General features: G+C 43.2%; 1 protein-coding gene across 2 annotated transcripts in view; it reads left to right on the top strand.

Annotated features, from left to right (window-relative positions):
• TYW3 (tRNA-yW synthesizing protein 3 homolog) overlaps window positions 1-19850 on the top strand; it is a 112488-nt gene that overhangs the window by 20454 nt on the left and 72184 nt on the right. Inside the window, exon 2 of one of the 2 annotated variants that reach the window (XM_086953872.1) lies at window positions 6197-6277. The exons of the other annotated variant lie outside the window; for it this stretch is intronic. Within the exon in view, the coding sequence (XP_086809998.1) occupies window positions 6197-6277 (81 nt within the window). The remainder of the gene's footprint in view (window positions 1-6196; window positions 6278-19850) is intronic. 2 annotated transcript variants of the gene reach the window in all.

The following is a 19850-nucleotide window of genomic DNA, read 5'->3' on the forward strand; positions in this document are numbered from 1 at the left end:
CGGGACTCATGTCTGAGTATACCCTGCCACACCTATAGTGGCCCAAAACGATTCAGAAAAGGGGGTGGTGATGAACAGAGTATCTGAATTAAGCAGACCACTCTTACCCAGTCCAAAGATCAGGGCTTGATCCATCACCGTTATTTAGCTCACTGCACCATCCCAGCTCAGAACCTGGCTATATGCAAATTAGTCTGTCCCTGGCCCAGTGCATCATGGGAACAGGGCAGACCAAACTACCAAGCCAATTCTTCACCAGAAAGGAGACAAGCTTCCGGGGACCGGTTTCTGGCATTTCAGCCGTCGTCGGCCCGGCTTGCTTGAATCCTGATGGTGCAGTGAGCAAGGGACTCATGTCTGAGTATACCCTGCCACACCTATAGTGGCCCAAAACGATTCAGAAAAGGGGGTGGTGATGAACAGAGTATCTGAATTAAGCAGACCACTCTTACCCAGTCCAAAGATCAGGGCTTGATCCATCACCGTTATTTAGCTCACTGCACCATCCCAGCTCAGAACCTGGCTATATGCAAATTAGTCTGTCCCTGGCCCAGTGCATCATGGGAACAGGGCAGACCAAACTCTCTACTTCGGTCAAAACCCTTGGTATTAAACTCAACTCTCACCTTACCCTTCACTCCCAGGTTAGTTCTGTGGTTTCTTCCTCTTTTCTTTCTCTTCGTACCATCCGCAAGGTCTCTCGATTTTTCACCTTTGAGGCCTTGAAACTGATCGTCCTTGCGATGGTCATCTCCCGCCTGGATTATGGCAACGCGCTATATGCAGGTATACCTGCATATAGTCTCAGGCGGTTGCAGATGATCTAAAACCAGGCGGCTCGGCTGGTCTTTAACCTTCCTAAATCCTCACATGTCACCCCCCTTCTGAAACTTTTACATTGGCTTCCGGTTCGGGAACGTATCCAATTCAAGCTTGCATCTATCACTTACCAGGCTCGATTGGGCACGGCCCCTGCATTCATTTCTTCGGAGGTTATCCCCTACTTGCCAACTAGGGAGCTCCGATCTTCTTCCCAATCCCTCCTGACAGTTCCCCGGTTTCGCCGGAAAAAGTGGGGGGGCTCAAAATTTGCGACCCTTGCCCCAACCCTCTGGAACTCATTACCCCTTGATCTCAGATCCCTAACCCCATATTCCCAGTTCCGAAAGAAACTTAAAGCTTACTTCTTCAGCAAAACTTTCATTTAGTCCTTTGTTACCCGACCTCCTTTCCTTGTCTATTGTGGAGATCTGCCAGTTACAGCGCCATGAAACCGCTGGTGTAAGAGCGCTATATAAGAATTTTTAAACTCAAACTCAAACTCAAACTCAAACTACCAAGCCAATTCTTCACCAGAAAGGAGACAAGCTTCCGGGGACCGGTTTCTGGCATTTCAGCCGTCGTCGGCCCGGCTTGCTTGAATCCTGATGGTGCAGTGAGCAAGGGACTCATGTCTGAGTATACCCTGCCACACCTATAGTGGCCAAAAACGATTCAGAAAAGGGGGTGGTGATAAACAGAGTGTCTGAATTAGATTACTGTAATGCACTCTACTCGGGTATCAACCTAGGCCTCATACAACGCCTGCAGACTGTACAGAATAATGCGGCAGCTAGGTTTGTTCTTGACGTCTTTGACCGCTCATCTGCCACCTCAGCCAGGAAGAGTCTGCACTGGCTCCCAATTCAGGCTAGGAACTCCTTTAAGATCCTATGCTTTGTCTATGGGGCGCTATCTGGTGACGGCTCGGAAGACATACGGTCTCTCCTAGTCCCCTACGCTCCTCGAGTAAAAATCTTCTAACTATACCCCGAGCGCGGAAAGTCAGGTGGGGCGGAAGGGCCTTTCGTGTTTTGGCCCCGAGGCTGTGGAACACTCTTCCTCTGGAATTAAAATCACAACCCTCTATCGGTTCTTTCAGGAAGGCATTAAAAACATGGCGTAAGTTGGTTTCCGGTACGCATGTTTTGCTTTATTTCTGTTAGACGTATGCCCGGGTGCGTGTTTGTTGCCTGTGGTGGGGAGAGATCCCAGTGAAGTCTGTTTGTTGTCGCCACAGCCTCCGCACCCCTGCAGAGCAGCGCTATGCTGCCAAAATCCGCCGGGTGCCTCCGCTCCACCGCCCCAGTAGCGCTACAACGTCCCACCATGTAGATGGCAGGTGAGGGCGTTTCAGAGCGGGACGGGGGTCGTCACAGTAGTCCAGCATCCAGGGCTATGGGGGTCGGTCTGCCCACGGTCGCACCTGCCGGGTGATGTCGCAGGGCACTGCACAGGCCGCAACACAGGGCCCAGCGGCTCCACCAGGGCCTCGGCTTCCTGTTGCGGGACTCACCGGGCCTGGCTCATCTATGACCGCAGTGGTCGACGGGGTCGTTCCTCCCCGCATTAGTGTCGCAAATGCCCCCAAGTGTTGCGGCGGGCGTGTGATCCCGCCGGTGCCTGGTGTTAGTTCAGCTATGAGGGCAACGTCCCCCCCGCGGGCCCCTCACAGCATGGCAGTCACCTCCTCACAGTAGCGGCCGGGGCCTCCTCCTCTCCTCCGGTAACTCTCCCGGCTCTCTGAGGATCCCGTGCCGATGGACTCCCGGCACCACAGGGCATTAGCAGTAGAGTGCCCCGTGATCGCAAGGCCACCGGTCCGGGCCCCACCTCCAAGCACCAGGCGACTCCTCAGCGTCTCTTGTAGGCTGCACTGGCGGGCCCAGCAGTCAGGTGCAAACCACGGCCTTGCGTGTCTGCTCACGCCGGGCGGGTAGCCGCCTGTACGGTTACAGTCAACCAGGCGGTGCCGGAGCGGACTCAGGGCATCAGCGCGTCCCAAAATTGCTGGATGATGAAAGCACGGTCAGTGGCCGCTCTGCCTTAAGTTTCGGCCGATTCAGAGGTAGTATGACGGATAATTGTCCCAGGGAAGGGGAGGTCAGGACGGAGCTCTACTCAGTTGCTGCCCCCGCCATTGCGTGCCAAGCCACGCCCCCCCAACCCCGTCTCTCATGGTAGAAACTTGAGACTTGTGGTTGACAATTCCCTGTCTCTTAATCTGCAGGTCTGTAGGACCTGCTTAGGGCTTATTAGGCTCATAAGGAAAATTTCACAGTTCCTTTCATTTGCTGCACGCAAAAAAGTGGTTGTTGCACGAATATTGTCCAGATTGGACTATTGCAACACCCTTTATCTAGGCATCAACAAAGGACAGCTGTGTCTCCTCCATCTGGTGCAGAATGCCGCTGCAAGGTTGGTGTTGGACCTACCAAAACATCATTCAGTCTCGTCTTCCCTTCTTTCATTACACTGGCTCCCGGTGGATCGCAGAATTCTGTTTAATACCCTCTGCCTCACCCATAATGCATATAATGGCCTGGGCCCTGCTGGCATCAAGGCCTTATTCCAACACTATGCTCCCTCGAGGAATCTCAGGTCAGCAAGCAAAAATCTCCTCACGATTCCTAGGTTCAAAAGGATGAGATGGGGCGGGAGAGCTTTTTCAATTGCTGCTGCTAAACTGTGGAACTCTCTCCCTGATTATCTTCTGGGGCAACAATCTCACCCAATCTTTCGAAAAATGCTAAAGACCTGGTTGTTCCCCGAGAAGCTGGATTGAGTGTGATCTTGTCTAACTGCACATGTTTCTGCAATTATCGCCTTAATGCCCATGGACTAAGTCTGGGCTATAAAAGTCGCTTATTCATTCATTCATTCATGTAGAATTAGTACCTGAAACAAAATCAGCAGTGAATAGGGAGCAGAGGGACACTAATCAAAGCAAATTAGTCCGTACTTTGTCCCTGTGCCACAGAACGAAAAGGAAGTGACGCATGGCAAGCGCTGCCTAATGAGAATGCGATACAAAAGGGGATGATGGACGGAGAGTTTGAGCAAATCAAACACTCAACCCAGTCAACGGATCTGGGTTTAATCCTTTACCATTCTTTAGCTCACTCTGCCACCCCAGTTCAGACATGGCCATATGCAAATCAGTCTGAACCTGTGCCTCATGGGAACAGTCCAGACTGAACTGCCAAGCCATGTCTTCCCTGGACTAGAAACAAGCATCCTGGGACCGGTTTCGGATTCATAATCCTCATCAGCCAGGCTATCTTGAATCCAGTAGCAAAGTGAGCAAGGGACTCACGTCTGAGCATACCCTACCAACTTCGGGCGAACAAAGCAATACAAAGGGGATGATGGACGGAGCGTTTGAGCAAATCAAACACCTACCCCCAGTCAACTGATCTGGTTTTAATCTGTCACAATTCTTTAGTTCAATCTGACAAACTGGTTTAGACATGGCCATATGCAAATCAGTCTGACACTGTGCCTCATGGGAACAGTCCATCCCGAACTGCCAAGCCATGTCTTCCCTGGACCGGAAACAAGCATCCTGGGACCGGTTTCGGATTCATAATCCTCATCAGCCAGGCTAGCTTGAATCCAGTGGCAAAGTGAGCTAGGGACTCACGTCTTAGCATACCCTGCCAATTTGGGGCAAACAAAGCGATACAAAAGGGGATGATGGACGGAGCGTTTGAGCAAATCAAACACTCACCCCCAGTCAACTGATCTGGGTTGAATCCGTCACCATTCTTTAGCTCACTCTGCCACCCCAGTTCAGACATGGCCATATGCAAATCAGTCTGACCCTGTGCCTCATGGGAACAGTCCAGCCCGAACTGCCAAGCCATGTCTTCCCTGGACCAGAAACAAGCATCCTGGGACCGGTTTCGGATTCATAATCCTCATCAGCCAGGCTATCTTGAATCCAGTGGCAAAGTGAGCAAGGCACTCACGTCTGAGCATACCCTGCCAACTTAGTGCGAACAAAGCGATACAAAAGGGGATGATGGACGGAGCGTTTGAGCAAATCAAACACACCCCCAGTCAACTGATCTGGGTTTAATCTGTCACCATTCTTTAGCTCACTCTGCCACCCCAGTTCAGACATGGCCATATGCAAATCAGTCTGACCATGTACCTCATGGGAACAGTCCAGCCCGAACTGCCAAGCCATGTCTTCCCTGTACCGGAAACAAGCATCCTGGGACCGGTTTCGGATTCATAATCCTCATCAGCCAGGCTATCTTGAATCAAGTGGCAAAGTGAGCAAGGGACTCACTTCTGAGCATACCCTGCCAACTTAGGGCGAACAAAGCGATACAAAAGGGGATGATGGACAGAGCGTTTGAGCAAATCAAACACTCGCCCCCAGTGAACTGATCTGGGTTTAATCCGAATGAGAATGCAGCAAAAATAACAATAATGATGCCAAAAAATGGTAAGGTATGGATAGATTCCAAGCCCATTATCGGATACAAGAGCCTCACAAGCGAGGGTGCATGCACTATTGCATTCTTTCGCAGGCTCTACCACAACACTATGTTAAAAGAAAGACTCTGACATGTTTTTTGCATTGAAACTTTATTATATATTTTTTATAATATTCACTATTAAACATTGTGTGATTTACTGAAATATGCAGTAGATTGAAAATATTGGTGATTTTTGGATAAAGATGATAGTAGGCTCAATTTTTATGTTTTTATGTTGTGACTCTTTGGCAAAGTCAGTAAATCTACCTCATTGCTGCCAGGACCTTCGAGACCAAATGCAAGCTGTGCATGGCAGAAGGCTGTGTGTGGCATGGGGTTGGATGCATGGCCAACCCCCCGCCGCCATGCAATGCCTTCAGCGTGGGGTTGGCTGTCCATGGTGTGTTGGATGCAAGGCCTGTTGGGGCTCTGTGGCCAACCCCACATCCGGACACCGCCTTTGGCTGGGTGCAGCATAGGTTGGCTTTATGTATGGGTATCTAACTCTTGCCCTTGACATGCACAGCTAATTTTCACCTCAATTAAACCTTGTATGAGCCAGGTGTTGTTAACGTTTATAAAACATACATTTACAAAAATTAAGGACTCAAAAAGTAATTATTCACAAAATGAAATAATGGCATTTGAAATCATGGTACATCCCCATCTCAGTCCAGAATTACGGAAAATGAAATAATGGTATTTGAAGTTAGGGAATGGGAACTAGAGTCACACAATCTTTTAATGGCCCTGTGCCAAATTATTGAGTAGTCCATTCCATGGTCCATCCAATATCTGAAAACTGCAGAACTCAATCAAGTCAATCAATTTGTTAAAACGTATTGTCGGCAGTTACTTGACAGCATTTGCTTTGTTTTTATCTCTAGTGCTCAGAAATTTTAGAAGTACAAAAGCAGAACTGTTCCTGGCTTTTCGTTACACATGAAAAATGTAAAAAGGATGAAGTGGTAAGAAATTGAATTTAGATTTTTGGAGTGATAATTCACTTGATGGAAATGTCTCAACCAAAATGCATTCTGAATGAATTTCAAAGTTGCAGCGTAAAGTTATTTGCTTTGCTGTAACTGCAAGTGATAACTTCCTTTTGTAGGGGCTTCAAATGTTGCACAGTGGTTGCCGGTGCCGCTGAGCTGGTGGGCGTTTCATAATTTAGAATGCCCCACCCAATGCCACAATCCAAACAAAGGGGTAATCTGGAATATAATTTTTGGAACAATAAAAGACTAAATTCAGAAATGTCCATATGATGAAATCAGTTCATTTATATGAGTTGGTTAACATGGCTAAATTAAGTAAGTGTGTGTATGTAATGTATATATGTATATGTGTGTGTATATATATATATATATATATATATATATATATATATATATATATATATATATACATATATATATATATATATATATATATATATATATATATATATATGCGACAATCCCTGCTTACTCTCGCCTGGAGCCCAATCCTGGATACCGCAGCGCAGAAGAAGAGAGGAGACCCAAGTGCAGGTGAGCAGTGTATTTTATTTCGTCGGGGAGACGGCACACCTCAGCATGACGTTTCGGCCTTCACAGAGGCCTTGATCACATGACGCATGCTAGGGAGGAGGCAACTTTTAAAGTGCTAATGCTGGTTTTGGTGTAAACTCATTGGTGGGACATGGTCACATGTAAAATGATTTGTATCATAGACATAGACAACATTTCTATGCAAAGCTCATCACGGGATAATCCCTGATTGCAGCCTATATCGCAATGTGCAAACAACAGTAAATAAAGTGCAAATGCCATATTATCGTTGTTAATAATACACTTAAAAAAATCACTGGATAATCCAAATTTAAGATTTCAAAAATGCAGTGCAAAATAGGCAAAGTGCAACACATCAATAAAATGCAAATAGTGTCTTGTAAACAAGTGTAATCGCTATAAATAACAGAAATATACTTGATTTACAATATCATGTTAAAATCAGGTGTAGAAAAATAGACTATAAATTATTCATATATTAATATTAATATAAAAACATGAATGTACAAGCATATTCCAAATAAATATATATAGCCCAGACACACACTATTTACACAGGATGAGACCTCAGGTATACTTGAAACATAGCTGCATAAATGCATTTTAAACCTTTACACCGAGATCGCAGCATCCTGATTGTGTTACGCACTATTCAATCATGTGTCTATGCACTACTAGAGGGTTGGGGGGAGAGGAGATGTTAACCAACCACTAGGTTTGGAGAACATCGCAGCCCCACCTCCCATGCCTCCATACTAGGACAAGTGACCATAAATTGAACACCACCATACCAGTAATAAACATAAGAGTGAAAAGTGAAGAAAAAAGTTTTTTGTGCATTTTTTAAGGTTTTTATAAAGTTTTTTTATGTATGAATCTTCTTGTTTATATGCAATTATGCTTTATCATTAGCGATGTTGTGCTTAGCATTTGATACATCCTCATGCAGCCTAAGCCTAGGCTGCACTGCACACTGAAACCATCCGCAGAACTAGACATGTACTGGTTAATGGATAAAAATGATCAACTAACCACTTCCAGTTGGATAACTTGACAGAAAATCTAGGTGGTTAAAGCAATACTGGATAAGACAGAACCTCAGGTTACACTTCAGTTGGTAATTCAGAGACAAGTGTAAAAATCTTCTGTGGAATTTAATCCCCCCGGGGCTCGACTGTCCATTTCCAGTATATACCTGGTCTCCAATTTTCTAAGGGCACCATCCCTGTCACCTCCTCTTCTTAAAGGGCCCACGCAGTCTACAGCATAGTATCGTAGAAGGGTGCTATCATTATTGTGGTGCTCTTTGAAATGGCGGGCCACCGGATATGCCGGGTCGTTGGTGTTAATGGCCCTTATGTGCTGGAGTATCCTCTTGTGCACCTGCAGCTTGGTACTCCCCACATACCGCAGGGCACACGGACACTCCAGCACATAAACCACATATTCACTCTTGCAAGTCAGTTGTTTTTTGATCTTGCGCGCACTGGGGGTGAATGGTACTGCATATTCAGTTTTGTTTAACCCATGCTGGCATGCCTTACAGGAAGAGCACTTCCTGAAGCCTTTGCTCTTATCCAGCCAATTCTTTCGTGACAAAACTTCTGGGCTGGATTTAACTAAGGCATTCTGCATAGAGTATGCTCTCCCATAGGTGATTGAAGGCGTGGTTGGAATTTTGTCACCTATAACGGGATCACATTTAATCAAGCCCCAGTGTTTAGAGATGATTTTGCCAAGCGCCCCATGCTGCCTATTGTAAGCCCAGATCAATCTCACTTTTTGATCCTGGGAAGTAGTAGGCGCAACCGTTACCTTGCGTTGCAAGGCTTCACTGCATGACAGGGCATTTGCCTTAGTTATGGCCTTATCTACCACTGCAGCCTTGTACCCTCTTGCCAAAAATCTAGACCTACTGGCTTGCTGAGCTAGATGGCATTGAGCTTCAGTACTGCTCAGTCGTCTAATACGCAGCATCTCGCCATACGGGATACTGCGTATGAGATGAGCAGGGTGATGACTACTGGCATGGAGTATTGTATTTCCAGCCGTTGGCTTTCGGTACAACCTGGTTTCAAGTTTGTCTCCTCCTGGTGAGACTGTCATGTCTAAAAAATGTACCTGGTCTCTACTAATTGTCGAGGTAAACTTCAAGTTGTAGTCATTACAGTTTAACATATCAACAAATTGCTCAGCTTCAAGACGAGTGCCCTTCCAGACTAGGAACACATCGTCTATATAACGATACCAACGTGTAATAGACCGCCTAGCAATGTCGGAGTGTTCGCCAAAGAGGACCTGTCTCTCCCAGTAGCCCATATGGAGACAGGCATAACTGGGAGAGAAGCAGGCCCCCATGGCTACACCTCTGACTTGCTGGTAGTATCTGTTGTTAAACATAAAGAAATTATGGTGTAAACAGAATGAAATCATAGAAAGTAACATACGGTTATGGTCAGCCATGATGATTGGCCTCAAACCTAAATAGAATTCTATGGCTCGTAGTCCGTCTTGATGATTGATGCTCGTATATAAAGACGTGACGTCTAATGTAATGAGCCACGAATCTGAATCCCATTTGATGTCCTCAATTTTCCTCACAAAGTCATTGGAGTCCTGAACAAAGGATGGTAAGCTCTGTACGAACTCCTGCAGGAATGAGTCCACATAGACAGTTGTCTTTTCAAGTAAACCCCGCATGCTGCTATTATTGGCCTGCCAGGGGGTTTCTCTAGATTCTTGTGGACCTTCGGGATTAGGTATAGCACTGGCATGACCGGATTGTTGTTTTTAAGGTACTTGAGCTCATCCATACTCAACAATCCAAAAGATCTCCACCCCATTAACAATGAGTAAAAATCTTCTTGAGCTTTCTTGATTAGGGAGATGTCGCTGTGTCTGTAGCAGTCTGAATCATTCAACTGAGAGAGGGCTTCCTCCAAATACAGTTTTCGCGGCCATAAAACTATATTCCCTCCCTTATCAGACTGCCTGACAATGACATTCTCATTTGATTGAATCTTATGGATGAGTCGCAAGTACTGATCATTCTGTGTGTATTTCTTATGTTTAGAATTGAGCACTTTTGAATGCAACAACTTGATGTCTTTTACAACAGCATCATGAAAGATGTCAAGGTTATCGTATAGCATCACAGGAGTATAGGTGGAGCGTGGTTTGAATGATGTTAACCCCCCTACCCTATTTGGCTCACATCCTGATGCTTCTTGGGATGTTGATTGCTCCATTCTTAGGGATTCCAAAGCCTCCAGACCAGGAGCATCACGAACTTGCAGCCCTTCATTGGTTGATTCAGTCCTCATCGGGGTGCTGCGTGTTTTGCCACCCATAAAATATTTCTGCAACTTTATCTTGCGGACGAATTTGTATAGATCAATTCTAGTGTCCACATAATTAAAGTCGCATATATATATATATAATTTTCACCTAACTATAATGTCACTTTACCCTTTTTTGTTCTCAGTGAATTTCTCGGGTTCTTTTTTTTTTTAGATCAATATATTTTATTACGTTTTGCAAACCGATATACAGTGGTGAAAGAAGAAAATGTACAGAGAGAGAGGCGGGTTACATTGAGGGGGAGAGAGAAAGGCTGTGCATAAGTTGATTCATTATAGAATTATGCAGATGATAAAGATCACTTCTTTGTATGTGAATAAATACAGATACAATTAGGCATAAATTTAACTGCGAATGGTTAATATCTGAACAGCAAGGGTGCATTCATAATCGTAAAAAGACATTACATTTTCAACAGAGTCGTACATCAGTAGGGCATATCCATATGAAACATTTTATGGTACGACTGATCAAAAGATGCAACCTGATTAATACACCTTGAGGTTCATGAAACGCAGAGGATCTTATCCTTATTTAGATATTTATGCTGGTTGAAGCCGATTACACACAGTATGATTATACAGTGTTATAATTCAAGAAGGATCCCAGTAAATATATAGGATGCGCACAGATGTGAATAACAAGTGTCTGTCTCACAGGAATGAGGGAAAATGGCGGAAAGGATGACCTTGGGGATTAGTGAAAAGCTGGCGGAAGCGTGTTTTGTCAGTCGTGAAGGGAGACTGCCTAAGGAGAGGTGCCTTTCTTTGTAGAAAATTCATGGAGGCTTGTGGATTAAGGTTCGTGAATCTAGCGAGTTCCATATTGAACAACGGGAGGCGCACCTCGGGGATAGCTGTAGTGCAATGTTATCGGCTCCTCTAAGAAAAGTTAACCACTCTTGCCACATAGAGAAGGAGATCAATTTCAAGTTTTTCCAGTTGTTTAGTATTAGCTTGCACGCCAAAGTCAGCATAAGATCTAGTAAAAAATGTCAGTTGTCCTTCTTGAGTTGGGGCCCAGAATAATGTAGGAGAACTCTTTTGTGGAAAGAATGTTTAGGGATTGATGCATTCCAAAAATTTTATTCCAGAAGTCTTGTAGGAGGGGGCAATCGTATAGCATGTGTGCTAGGGATCCCTCTTGCTTATAACAGCACCAGCAGTTGGGATCTTGTTTGAGTGAAACCTTAAAGAGCCTGGAAGGAGTCCAGTATGCCCTACTTATCAACATATATTTAGTTTGTGATAAAATAGGTGAAATTCTGTGAGAGAAGGGAGATTTATTGATGGCGATCCAGTCAAAGGCTATGTTTTTTGTATTCAATTCAGCTTCCCATTTTCGCTGATTACTTGTTGGAGTTTTATTTTGGTTCGGAAGAAGAATTTTGTGTATGCTAGAGACCATGGGCCGGATGTAGGTCGGTCGGTAACGGCCGAAAATCGGTATTTTCGGCCGTTACCGACCGAGATTCACAAAATGGTATGTAGGGCCACATATTTTACAGATTCGGTAAATTTACTGATCGGCAAATTTACCGAATCTGTAAAATACCGAATTGGTATTTTTACCGATTCGGTAACAATGAGATGTAGGTGGGACTCTTCTGAGTCCCACAAGCCTTACAGAATCGGTATTTTACCATGAAATCCAACTTCATGGTAAAATACCGATTCCGGTGTGCATGCACATGTGTGCATGCACACCTGTGCCATATGACAGGCAGACCTGCCCTTAGGGCAGGTATGCCTGCCACATGGCCCCCGAATCTTTTTTGGGGGTGCTAGAGGGTGTCAAAGTGACACCCCCTGCACCCTTGTCAAAATCGGTATTTACCGATTCGGTAAATACCGACCGGTAATGCCCCATTCATTCCTATGGGCTTCAAAGCCCATAGGAATGAATGGGGCATTACCGGTCGGTGTTTACCGAATCGGTAAATACAGATATTTACCGATTCGGTAAAAGGAACATCTGGATGTTCCTACATATCCACCCCTTAGATTTACCGATTTTTAATTACCGAATCGGTAGAATTCGGTAATTAAAAATCGGTAAATCTATTTTACCTACATCCTTAAGTGACCTACTTTGAGCAGGTGACCCAGAAGGGCAGTGAGAGGAGTGGTACCCGAAAGATTCGTATTAGCAAGCCTTACTTTAAGCTGTAAGAAATTATACAAATCTAAATTTTCGAGATTGAACGGATTTTGCAAAGATGAGAATGGTAGAGAAGTACCTTCGAAGATGGCTTGCACTAGGTTAATGCCTTTATGCGACCAGTCAGTACAGAAAATTGGGGAACCGTTGATTTTGAGTGTGGGATTGTACTATAAAGTGGAAAGGTAGCAATGTTGTACCTTAACCTCCAGCCGTGAATCAAGGCTCAGGAGGGCTCTTTTGGTGTTCTGTATAATATTTCTAGAATGTGGTTGGTAGGTTGTGACCATCGTAGCTAATGCAACAAGAGGGGTATTCTGTATAAGGGACTTTTCTATTGTTACACAAGGAGGTTCATAAGATGGGTTATCAACGAACCAATTGGCACCCTGCTTGCATAAAAAGGTTGTTTGGTAGTTTCTGAAGATGGGTAGGCAAAGGCCCCCTTTGTCCTTGGATAGCTTGAGTTTTTTCATAGAGATTTTGGGCTTTTTGCCCTGTCATAGGAATTTACCAAAAGTTGTATCCGTCTTGTTTAAAAATTCTTCGGTTAGGGTCATGGGCAGCATGCTGATAAGACAATTGATAAGAGGGGTGATCATCATCTTTAGTGTCTCAGCTCTGCCCCACCTTAATAAAAACTTAGGAGAACAGTTATCTAAAAGGGAGTCTATGTTTTTGGACAGTATTTTTTCTTTAGTATGTAAAGTGGTGATTAGTTTGTGTGTGAACTCTAGTCCTAAATATTTGATAGAGGCCTGATGAACCTAGATACTTTTGTCACCACAACGGCTGATGAGTTTTACCTCAGTGTATCCTCCCGGAGTATCCTGATACTTCTGGAAATTTATATATGGTATTCATTAGGACTGGGAAGGCAGAGGAGGCATCTTCAGTGACAATTAACGTATTGTCCACGTATGCAGCAAGCTTGACAGCTGTGTTACAAAAGGAGACACCAACAATATCTTTATTGTCTCTGATATATTGGAGAAAGGGCTCTAGTGCTAGAAGAAAAAGGTGAGGGGGAGAGGACAGACCTGCCATGTCCCTTGTTTCAGGCTAAAGACAGAGGAAATTATGCCTCCAGCTCTGACTTTGGCGGATGGTTTATAGTAGAGGGCCATTATCATTTTTTTTTTTTTTAAAGATTTTTATTGTTATTGCAAGAAGAGCATCATCGTTAAAGTTACATAATAAAACATAGAAAAACAAAAATATAGATTTTGTACATAAAACAGAGGTCGACAATACATAGTTTCAGAATATATTTTGACAAATTCAAGTTTAGGCTGGTCTTATCACATATCTACATCCCATATTTCATAAGTTAAATGAACGTTCCCCAGATTCTTTCCCTCCCTTTCAGAGCCCTGGGACCTCTTAGTTTTGCTAATGCTAGTTCCATTGTGTAGATTTCATTAATCAAGTTCCACCACTCCATTATGTTTGGAGATTCCTTAGAGATCCAGGATCTAGCTATAACTAGCCTTGCACAAGCATATACTATAGAAATCAGGTCTTTATAATGACAATGAACGTCTTGGATGTCTAATAGGATCAAATGCGCAGAAAGCGTCGGATTTATAATTTGTTTATAGCTTAAAGCATCCGTCATTCCCTTCCAAAAAAGGGTTAGCTCAGGACATGAAAAAAGCATATGCTCAATACCTGCTGCTTCAAGATTACATTTCGGACATTTGGTTCGATCATTTGATTGGTTTCCTGATAGCCAACTAGCAATTCTTTGTGGTGTATAATAAAGTTGACTAATAGTTCTATATAGCTGAAGTCTTAAGTTGGATGATTGGACTACCCGATTAATTTGGCAAAGTGAAGATGAAATTTGATTAGGGCTAATGTTTATTCCTAATCTGTTCGACCATTTAACGGCTATTTTCCCACAGTCGCCTATCTTAAACAAAATTAGATAGCTGTAACTCTTACTTATGAGCGACTTTGTTCTGTCCGAGTACAAACATTTTAAAGTATCTGAATGAACCACTTCTTCAATTTTCATTTTTCGAACAAGAAAATCTCGGATCTGAATATATTTAAAATACATACCATCGTTTAATTTAAATAAGAGTTTTAGTGTAGCAAAGCTTAAGAAGCCACTTGAACCATAGAAATCCCCCAATGTATTAATACCGTGCCCTGCACATAAGGTCCCTACTCCATCCGAGAAGATACCGGGTAATCCTGGGTTCCCACAAGGTTGAAGTTCAGCATTATAAAAAGAAATCTAATCTAGAGTCATAAACTGATCCCAAATTTTCTTGATATGTCTGACAGTCTTGAATTTCACTCTTTTGAAGTAATTTGGATTGGGAACTCGAAATAAAAATTGATTACAATCGGGTCCCAACATAAATTGATGAAAAAATAACGAACTTTCGTTTTTCAGGAGACTACGTATACGGCGAAAGAAGGTAGCATAAAAGTATAACCTAAAATCAGGAAAAGTTAAACCTCCCTTTTCAATTGGCAACTTCAAAAGCTTAATTGATCTACGCGCTTTTGTATAACCCCCCACAAAACTGCTACAGATACCATCCAATTTAAAAAAAAAAAAGATTATTAAGTTGAAGTGGAATGGATCTAATTAATATAGAAATTTGGGCAAAATTTTCATTTTTATTAGATTCATGCACCCCACTAGGCTAAGTGGTATCTTATGCCAGTTTTTTAAAATAAGGGTAACTTCCTTCAGCATCGAATCGTAGTTCAATGTTATTACCTTATCCAGATCAGCCGATATCCTTATTCCTAGATAAATTGCTTTTTGACAGAACCCCAAAATCGGTTCTGTCGGTTTGTAATTGGCAATAACCTGAGTTTTAGTCACATTCAATTTGTAACCTGACACTTCTCCAAAGGTTGCCGCTTCTTTAATTATCTCTGGAATGGCTATTACAAGATCGGTAGTAAAAATCACTATATCGTCTGCAAAAGCGGTTATTTTTAGACTCTTCCCACCATGTTGCGCAGGGATAATATTGTCTTGAGCCACCAATGAATTTAAAAATGGCTCCAGAGAGAGGGCGAAAAGCAAGGGTGACAAAGGGCAACCCTGCCTAGTTCCCCTCTCTATCAAGAAGTTCGCCGAATCTGTTCCTGCATAGCTGATCTTAGCCGTTGGATGGTCGTGTAACGAGCGGACCCATCCGAGATATTGTCCATGGATACCATACGTCCTTAATGCTGCCCACAAGTACTCCCACCCCACTCGGTCAAATGCTTTTTCCGCATCCAACATAACCATTCCGAGTGGGGTGAGTTTAGTCGAAGCGACATCGAACGCTGTGATGGCCATATTAATATGGGCAGTGGTGTCTCTCCCCATCACAAACCCATGTTGTTGGATGTTAACTAATTCAGGCATAATAGGAGCCAGACGATTCGCTAAAATTTTTGCGAAAGCTTTAGCGTCCGCGTTGATCAAAGAGATCGGCCGGTATGAGCCACATTCTTCTGGCAGTTTATTTTTTTAAAGAAAAAAAACTATTTTAGCAGTTTTCCATGATGTGGGGGCGGTAAACATCGTTTACCACAAAGTTTTTACAACGCTGTACCTTTAGCACGCATCCCTTACAACGGAAGTCGTTACCACGACTTGCGCTGGAGGGCGCTAAAGGATTAAAAATAGTACATTTACTATCCCAACACCTTCCCTAGGGTCCACGGGGACTGGTGTTAGAATAGTAAATTATACTATTCGAAATCCGCACCCCCAACGCAAGTCGTGGTAACGACTTGCGTTGTAAGGGATGCGTGGTAAAGGGATGCGTTGTGACGGTACGCGTTGTACCGTCATACATCCTGTGGGGGCCTTTCCTGATTCACCAATAGAATCTATTACTAACTCTAGGACCGGGAGTAGTTCCTGAGAGCATATTTTATAGAGCTCTATGGGTAAACAATCCTCTCCTTCTGCCTTTCCGGAGGGTAGGGCTAAGATCGCCGTTTTTATTTCAGTTTTTGTAATTTTAGAGCTAAGATTCTTAACAGCTTCATTATCTTGTTGAGTAGGCATATGTTTGTTGAGTTATTGAGAGATATTATCTATAGTAGGAGGTATTTCTGGGGTATATAAATTCCGATAATATTTTGCAAATTGATCTAGAATCTGATCTGGTTGATTATAGCTACAAGAGTCAGAACCTTTAATTATTTTAATCATTGTTCTAGCTTTCTTGTCTGCTACTTTGTATGCTAGGACTTTACCAATTCTATCCCCTCATTCATATTGTGCCAGCTGGTATTTATGAATTTTTGAACTATATCTCTCCCTTAGCGTCTTTTTTACTGATGATTGTAATTTCGATAATTCAATTCTTAGCTCCTCCACATTAGCCTTCCCTTGAATAAGAGGCTCGACTAGTTGTTGTTCCATGTATGTTAGAGGTAGTTAATTTTACATCTCTCTGATTTTTAGCATTCTTTTTTAAGATATATTGTTGGACGAAGCCCCTTATGCTACATTTACAAGCATCCCACACTATATAAAATGTGTTTGCTTTAAAATAGCCACCCCCGGATAGATGCCCCTAAAGTTGAACAGACTGAGAGCTCGTAACCCATTTGAGCCAGAAGCTTTCTATCTTGGTACTCAATATGAGTTTCTGAGATTAACGCTAATTGAGGTTTATACATGTTTAATTCTTCCTGTACATGACACCTCTTCTGTTTACTATTGATACCAGCGACATTCCAGACTATACATCTAATCAAAAACATATCTTATCATCATATATTTAGCTTTCCTCTGTATGAAAAAAATATTTTAAAAAAATTGACTTGCTGTTGTCAGAGTTAACTATCGTTCCTTCTTGCAATAACATTTTCCCCCTTTTTAACCCACCCCTGACCACAGCCCCTCCCACCCTAAAGTCCCTGAAGGGAGAGCACCCCTCTATACCCTGCTGCCGCTGGAATAGCAGCATAGCAAAGTAGCAGGCAGAGAGGCTGCCACCAACCACCTCCATAACGAAACATAACCAACGTTTTTCTTTATGAGGAAAAGATGATTAAGCAAATAACCATAACAAAAACCCGTTCACACAGCTTAAGATTCTTTTGCTATTCACACTTTACTAATTATTATATACTAAAGCCAACATATGAGCGAAGAAGTCACAATTTATAACCAAAATTACTGCCTCATTTTCTCTTTTTCAGGTGCTAAGTTTAACTAAAGCCGGCTCCGTCTCATTTACATCCGTAAAGAAATATACTTGACCATTTTTAATAACCTTAAGACGGGCTGGTTCTTGGAAGTATACCGTACATCCAATAGCTTTGAAAGAGTCAATCGTCTTGCGAAGCTCCCAGCGTCTGTCCGTAGTGCATTTGCTCAGATCTGCACATACAAAAAATGTAAGATTGTCAACAGTTACAGGTTTGTTAGGCTTAGCTTTTAGAGACACTGCTTGTCTCAGCAAAAAGTTTCCAAAATTGATCAGAAGAGGTCTTGGATATCTATTATCTTTATTCTTTTGGAAGAGAGGCAGTCAATGGACTTGTTGTAGTTGGGAGTCCCACTCCCAATCCGACAGATCTACAAATGCTTTCTGGAATAGTTTCACTACATAGGACCTAGGTTCTGCCCCCTTGGGGATCCCAAAAAGTCTGAGATTATGTCTTTGCGCCCTATTCTCCATATCCTCCACTTTTGCTTCTAATTTGGAGATTCGTGCAGTATGAGAGTTAGTTAGCGATTCGGATCTATTGACACCTTCTTCAACCTGCACTACTCTCTGTTTTAACTCTTCTATCTCCTGTGTTACCCCTCCTAATTTGCTGGACACTTCCACCATAAATGTCTGCAGTTTAGTGTTGTCCTCTCGCAACTACAGAAAATGTTGTTGCCCTTCTTGTCTTTGGGCCATTAAAGTCTGCATGATCAAATCAAAAGAAGAGGCCATTGGGTGGTCTTCCCCATCTGTTTCTACCAACACCGGTTGCTCTTTAAACGAACAAGATGGTGCGTTGAGATCAGAGACTAAAGTCGAAGAGTTGGCAAGAGGAAAATTGCTATCAGTATTGGCAGTAGCAACAGTAACTGTTGCCGGGATATCCAACAGTCTAATGTCTATGGATGTGTCCATCGCCACTGAACTAAAGCTTGAGGTACCTGGTTGCAAACTGGTGGAAATGTTAGTAGCGAGTGCAGTAGTTATAGAAGTACAACTAATGGGGTCCAAGATGTTGGTATTCGTAGTGGTAGCTATATCTGTAGCTATAGGCCCAGCAGCCACCACCAATTTTGTTACATCCCGGCAGATTGTGGCAGGCTCTAAGGTAGGTGAACTAGAATTCCCAGATATCAAAGATGCAGTCACTTTACCTCTGGAGTTAGTCTTCCTCAGTGCTTGTTCCTGATAGTCTCTTAGCCATGTTCTTGACACCACCCTTTGCTTGCATCCATTTTCTTAAAGGACTCTCGTACCTATACACTTTTCTCCCCACATTAATTGTAGAAGGGTCTTTAATCACGGAATTGCTAACAACTTTCTTCAGTTTAGCTTTGGCTTTCATTTTCCCCTTTTTTAAACCTGGTGGTTTGATATTATTTGTCTTATTAAGTATAGTTTCCGTTTCCTCTCCCATCTAGTATCTCTTCATATTCAGCATTTAAACATTCTTCTGCATCCTCTAAATCTTCTGTGTGGGCACAAACTGCATCTAAAGCTTCAGGCGTTGTGCAAGCATGTTTCTCTGACCCAGACCCTGATTGAACTGAATTTGATATTGTCAGAATTTATTTTGATGTATCTAGAAAAGCAACATCATTACCAATAGTGGGAGTAGGATCGTGAATATCTAGTGTTGGAGCCATAGTAAAGTCTTCATCACTTCTAGCTTCACCTTCATTGTTTATAGTACTTTCCCCATCTTCTCTATAGATGCCTTTTCCATTTGAAATCTCCATAATGGCAGCTGCTTCAGTTTCATCAAAATTCTCAGTCACATTAGATACCTCTGTCCCTTCTTCGAGGGGCACCTGAGAGATATGTATGCTTTGATCAATGTCTTTGCTATAGAAATTCTCTGTCAATAATATGACTTCTTTAGGTTGTATAATTGCTTGCTCCTTTATCTGTGCCTCAGTTAGCCCTGATTGGAGTTCGCCAGCACTATCTTCCTCCTCAGTGCAAGACCCAGATGATATTCTATTATTGCCATGAATATCCCTGCTTTTTAACTCCGTTGAAAATGCAGCGGGACGTATCAGCTGTTTAGATACTGTCTGAACATTTGCCCCCTTTACCGCGGGTGCCCCAGCCACTTTAACCCCATTGTCTATGCCAAAGGTATCCCCAATCGTTACCTTTGAGATTATAGTTGTGGCTGTCGTGGGGGAATCTATTTTTGCCGTCTTGCCGGCCCGAGTCGACCGGGTGTTCAATTTCGGGGCCATCGTCTCGTTGTCCTGTCTGTACTCCGATTTCCCGTTCAGCAGTCG

This window comes from Lissotriton vulgaris, chromosome 1_1 (assembly GCF_964263255.1).
Source record: "Lissotriton vulgaris chromosome 1_1, aLisVul1.2, whole genome shotgun sequence".
Lineage (NCBI taxonomy): Eukaryota > Metazoa > Chordata > Amphibia > Caudata > Salamandridae > Lissotriton > Lissotriton vulgaris.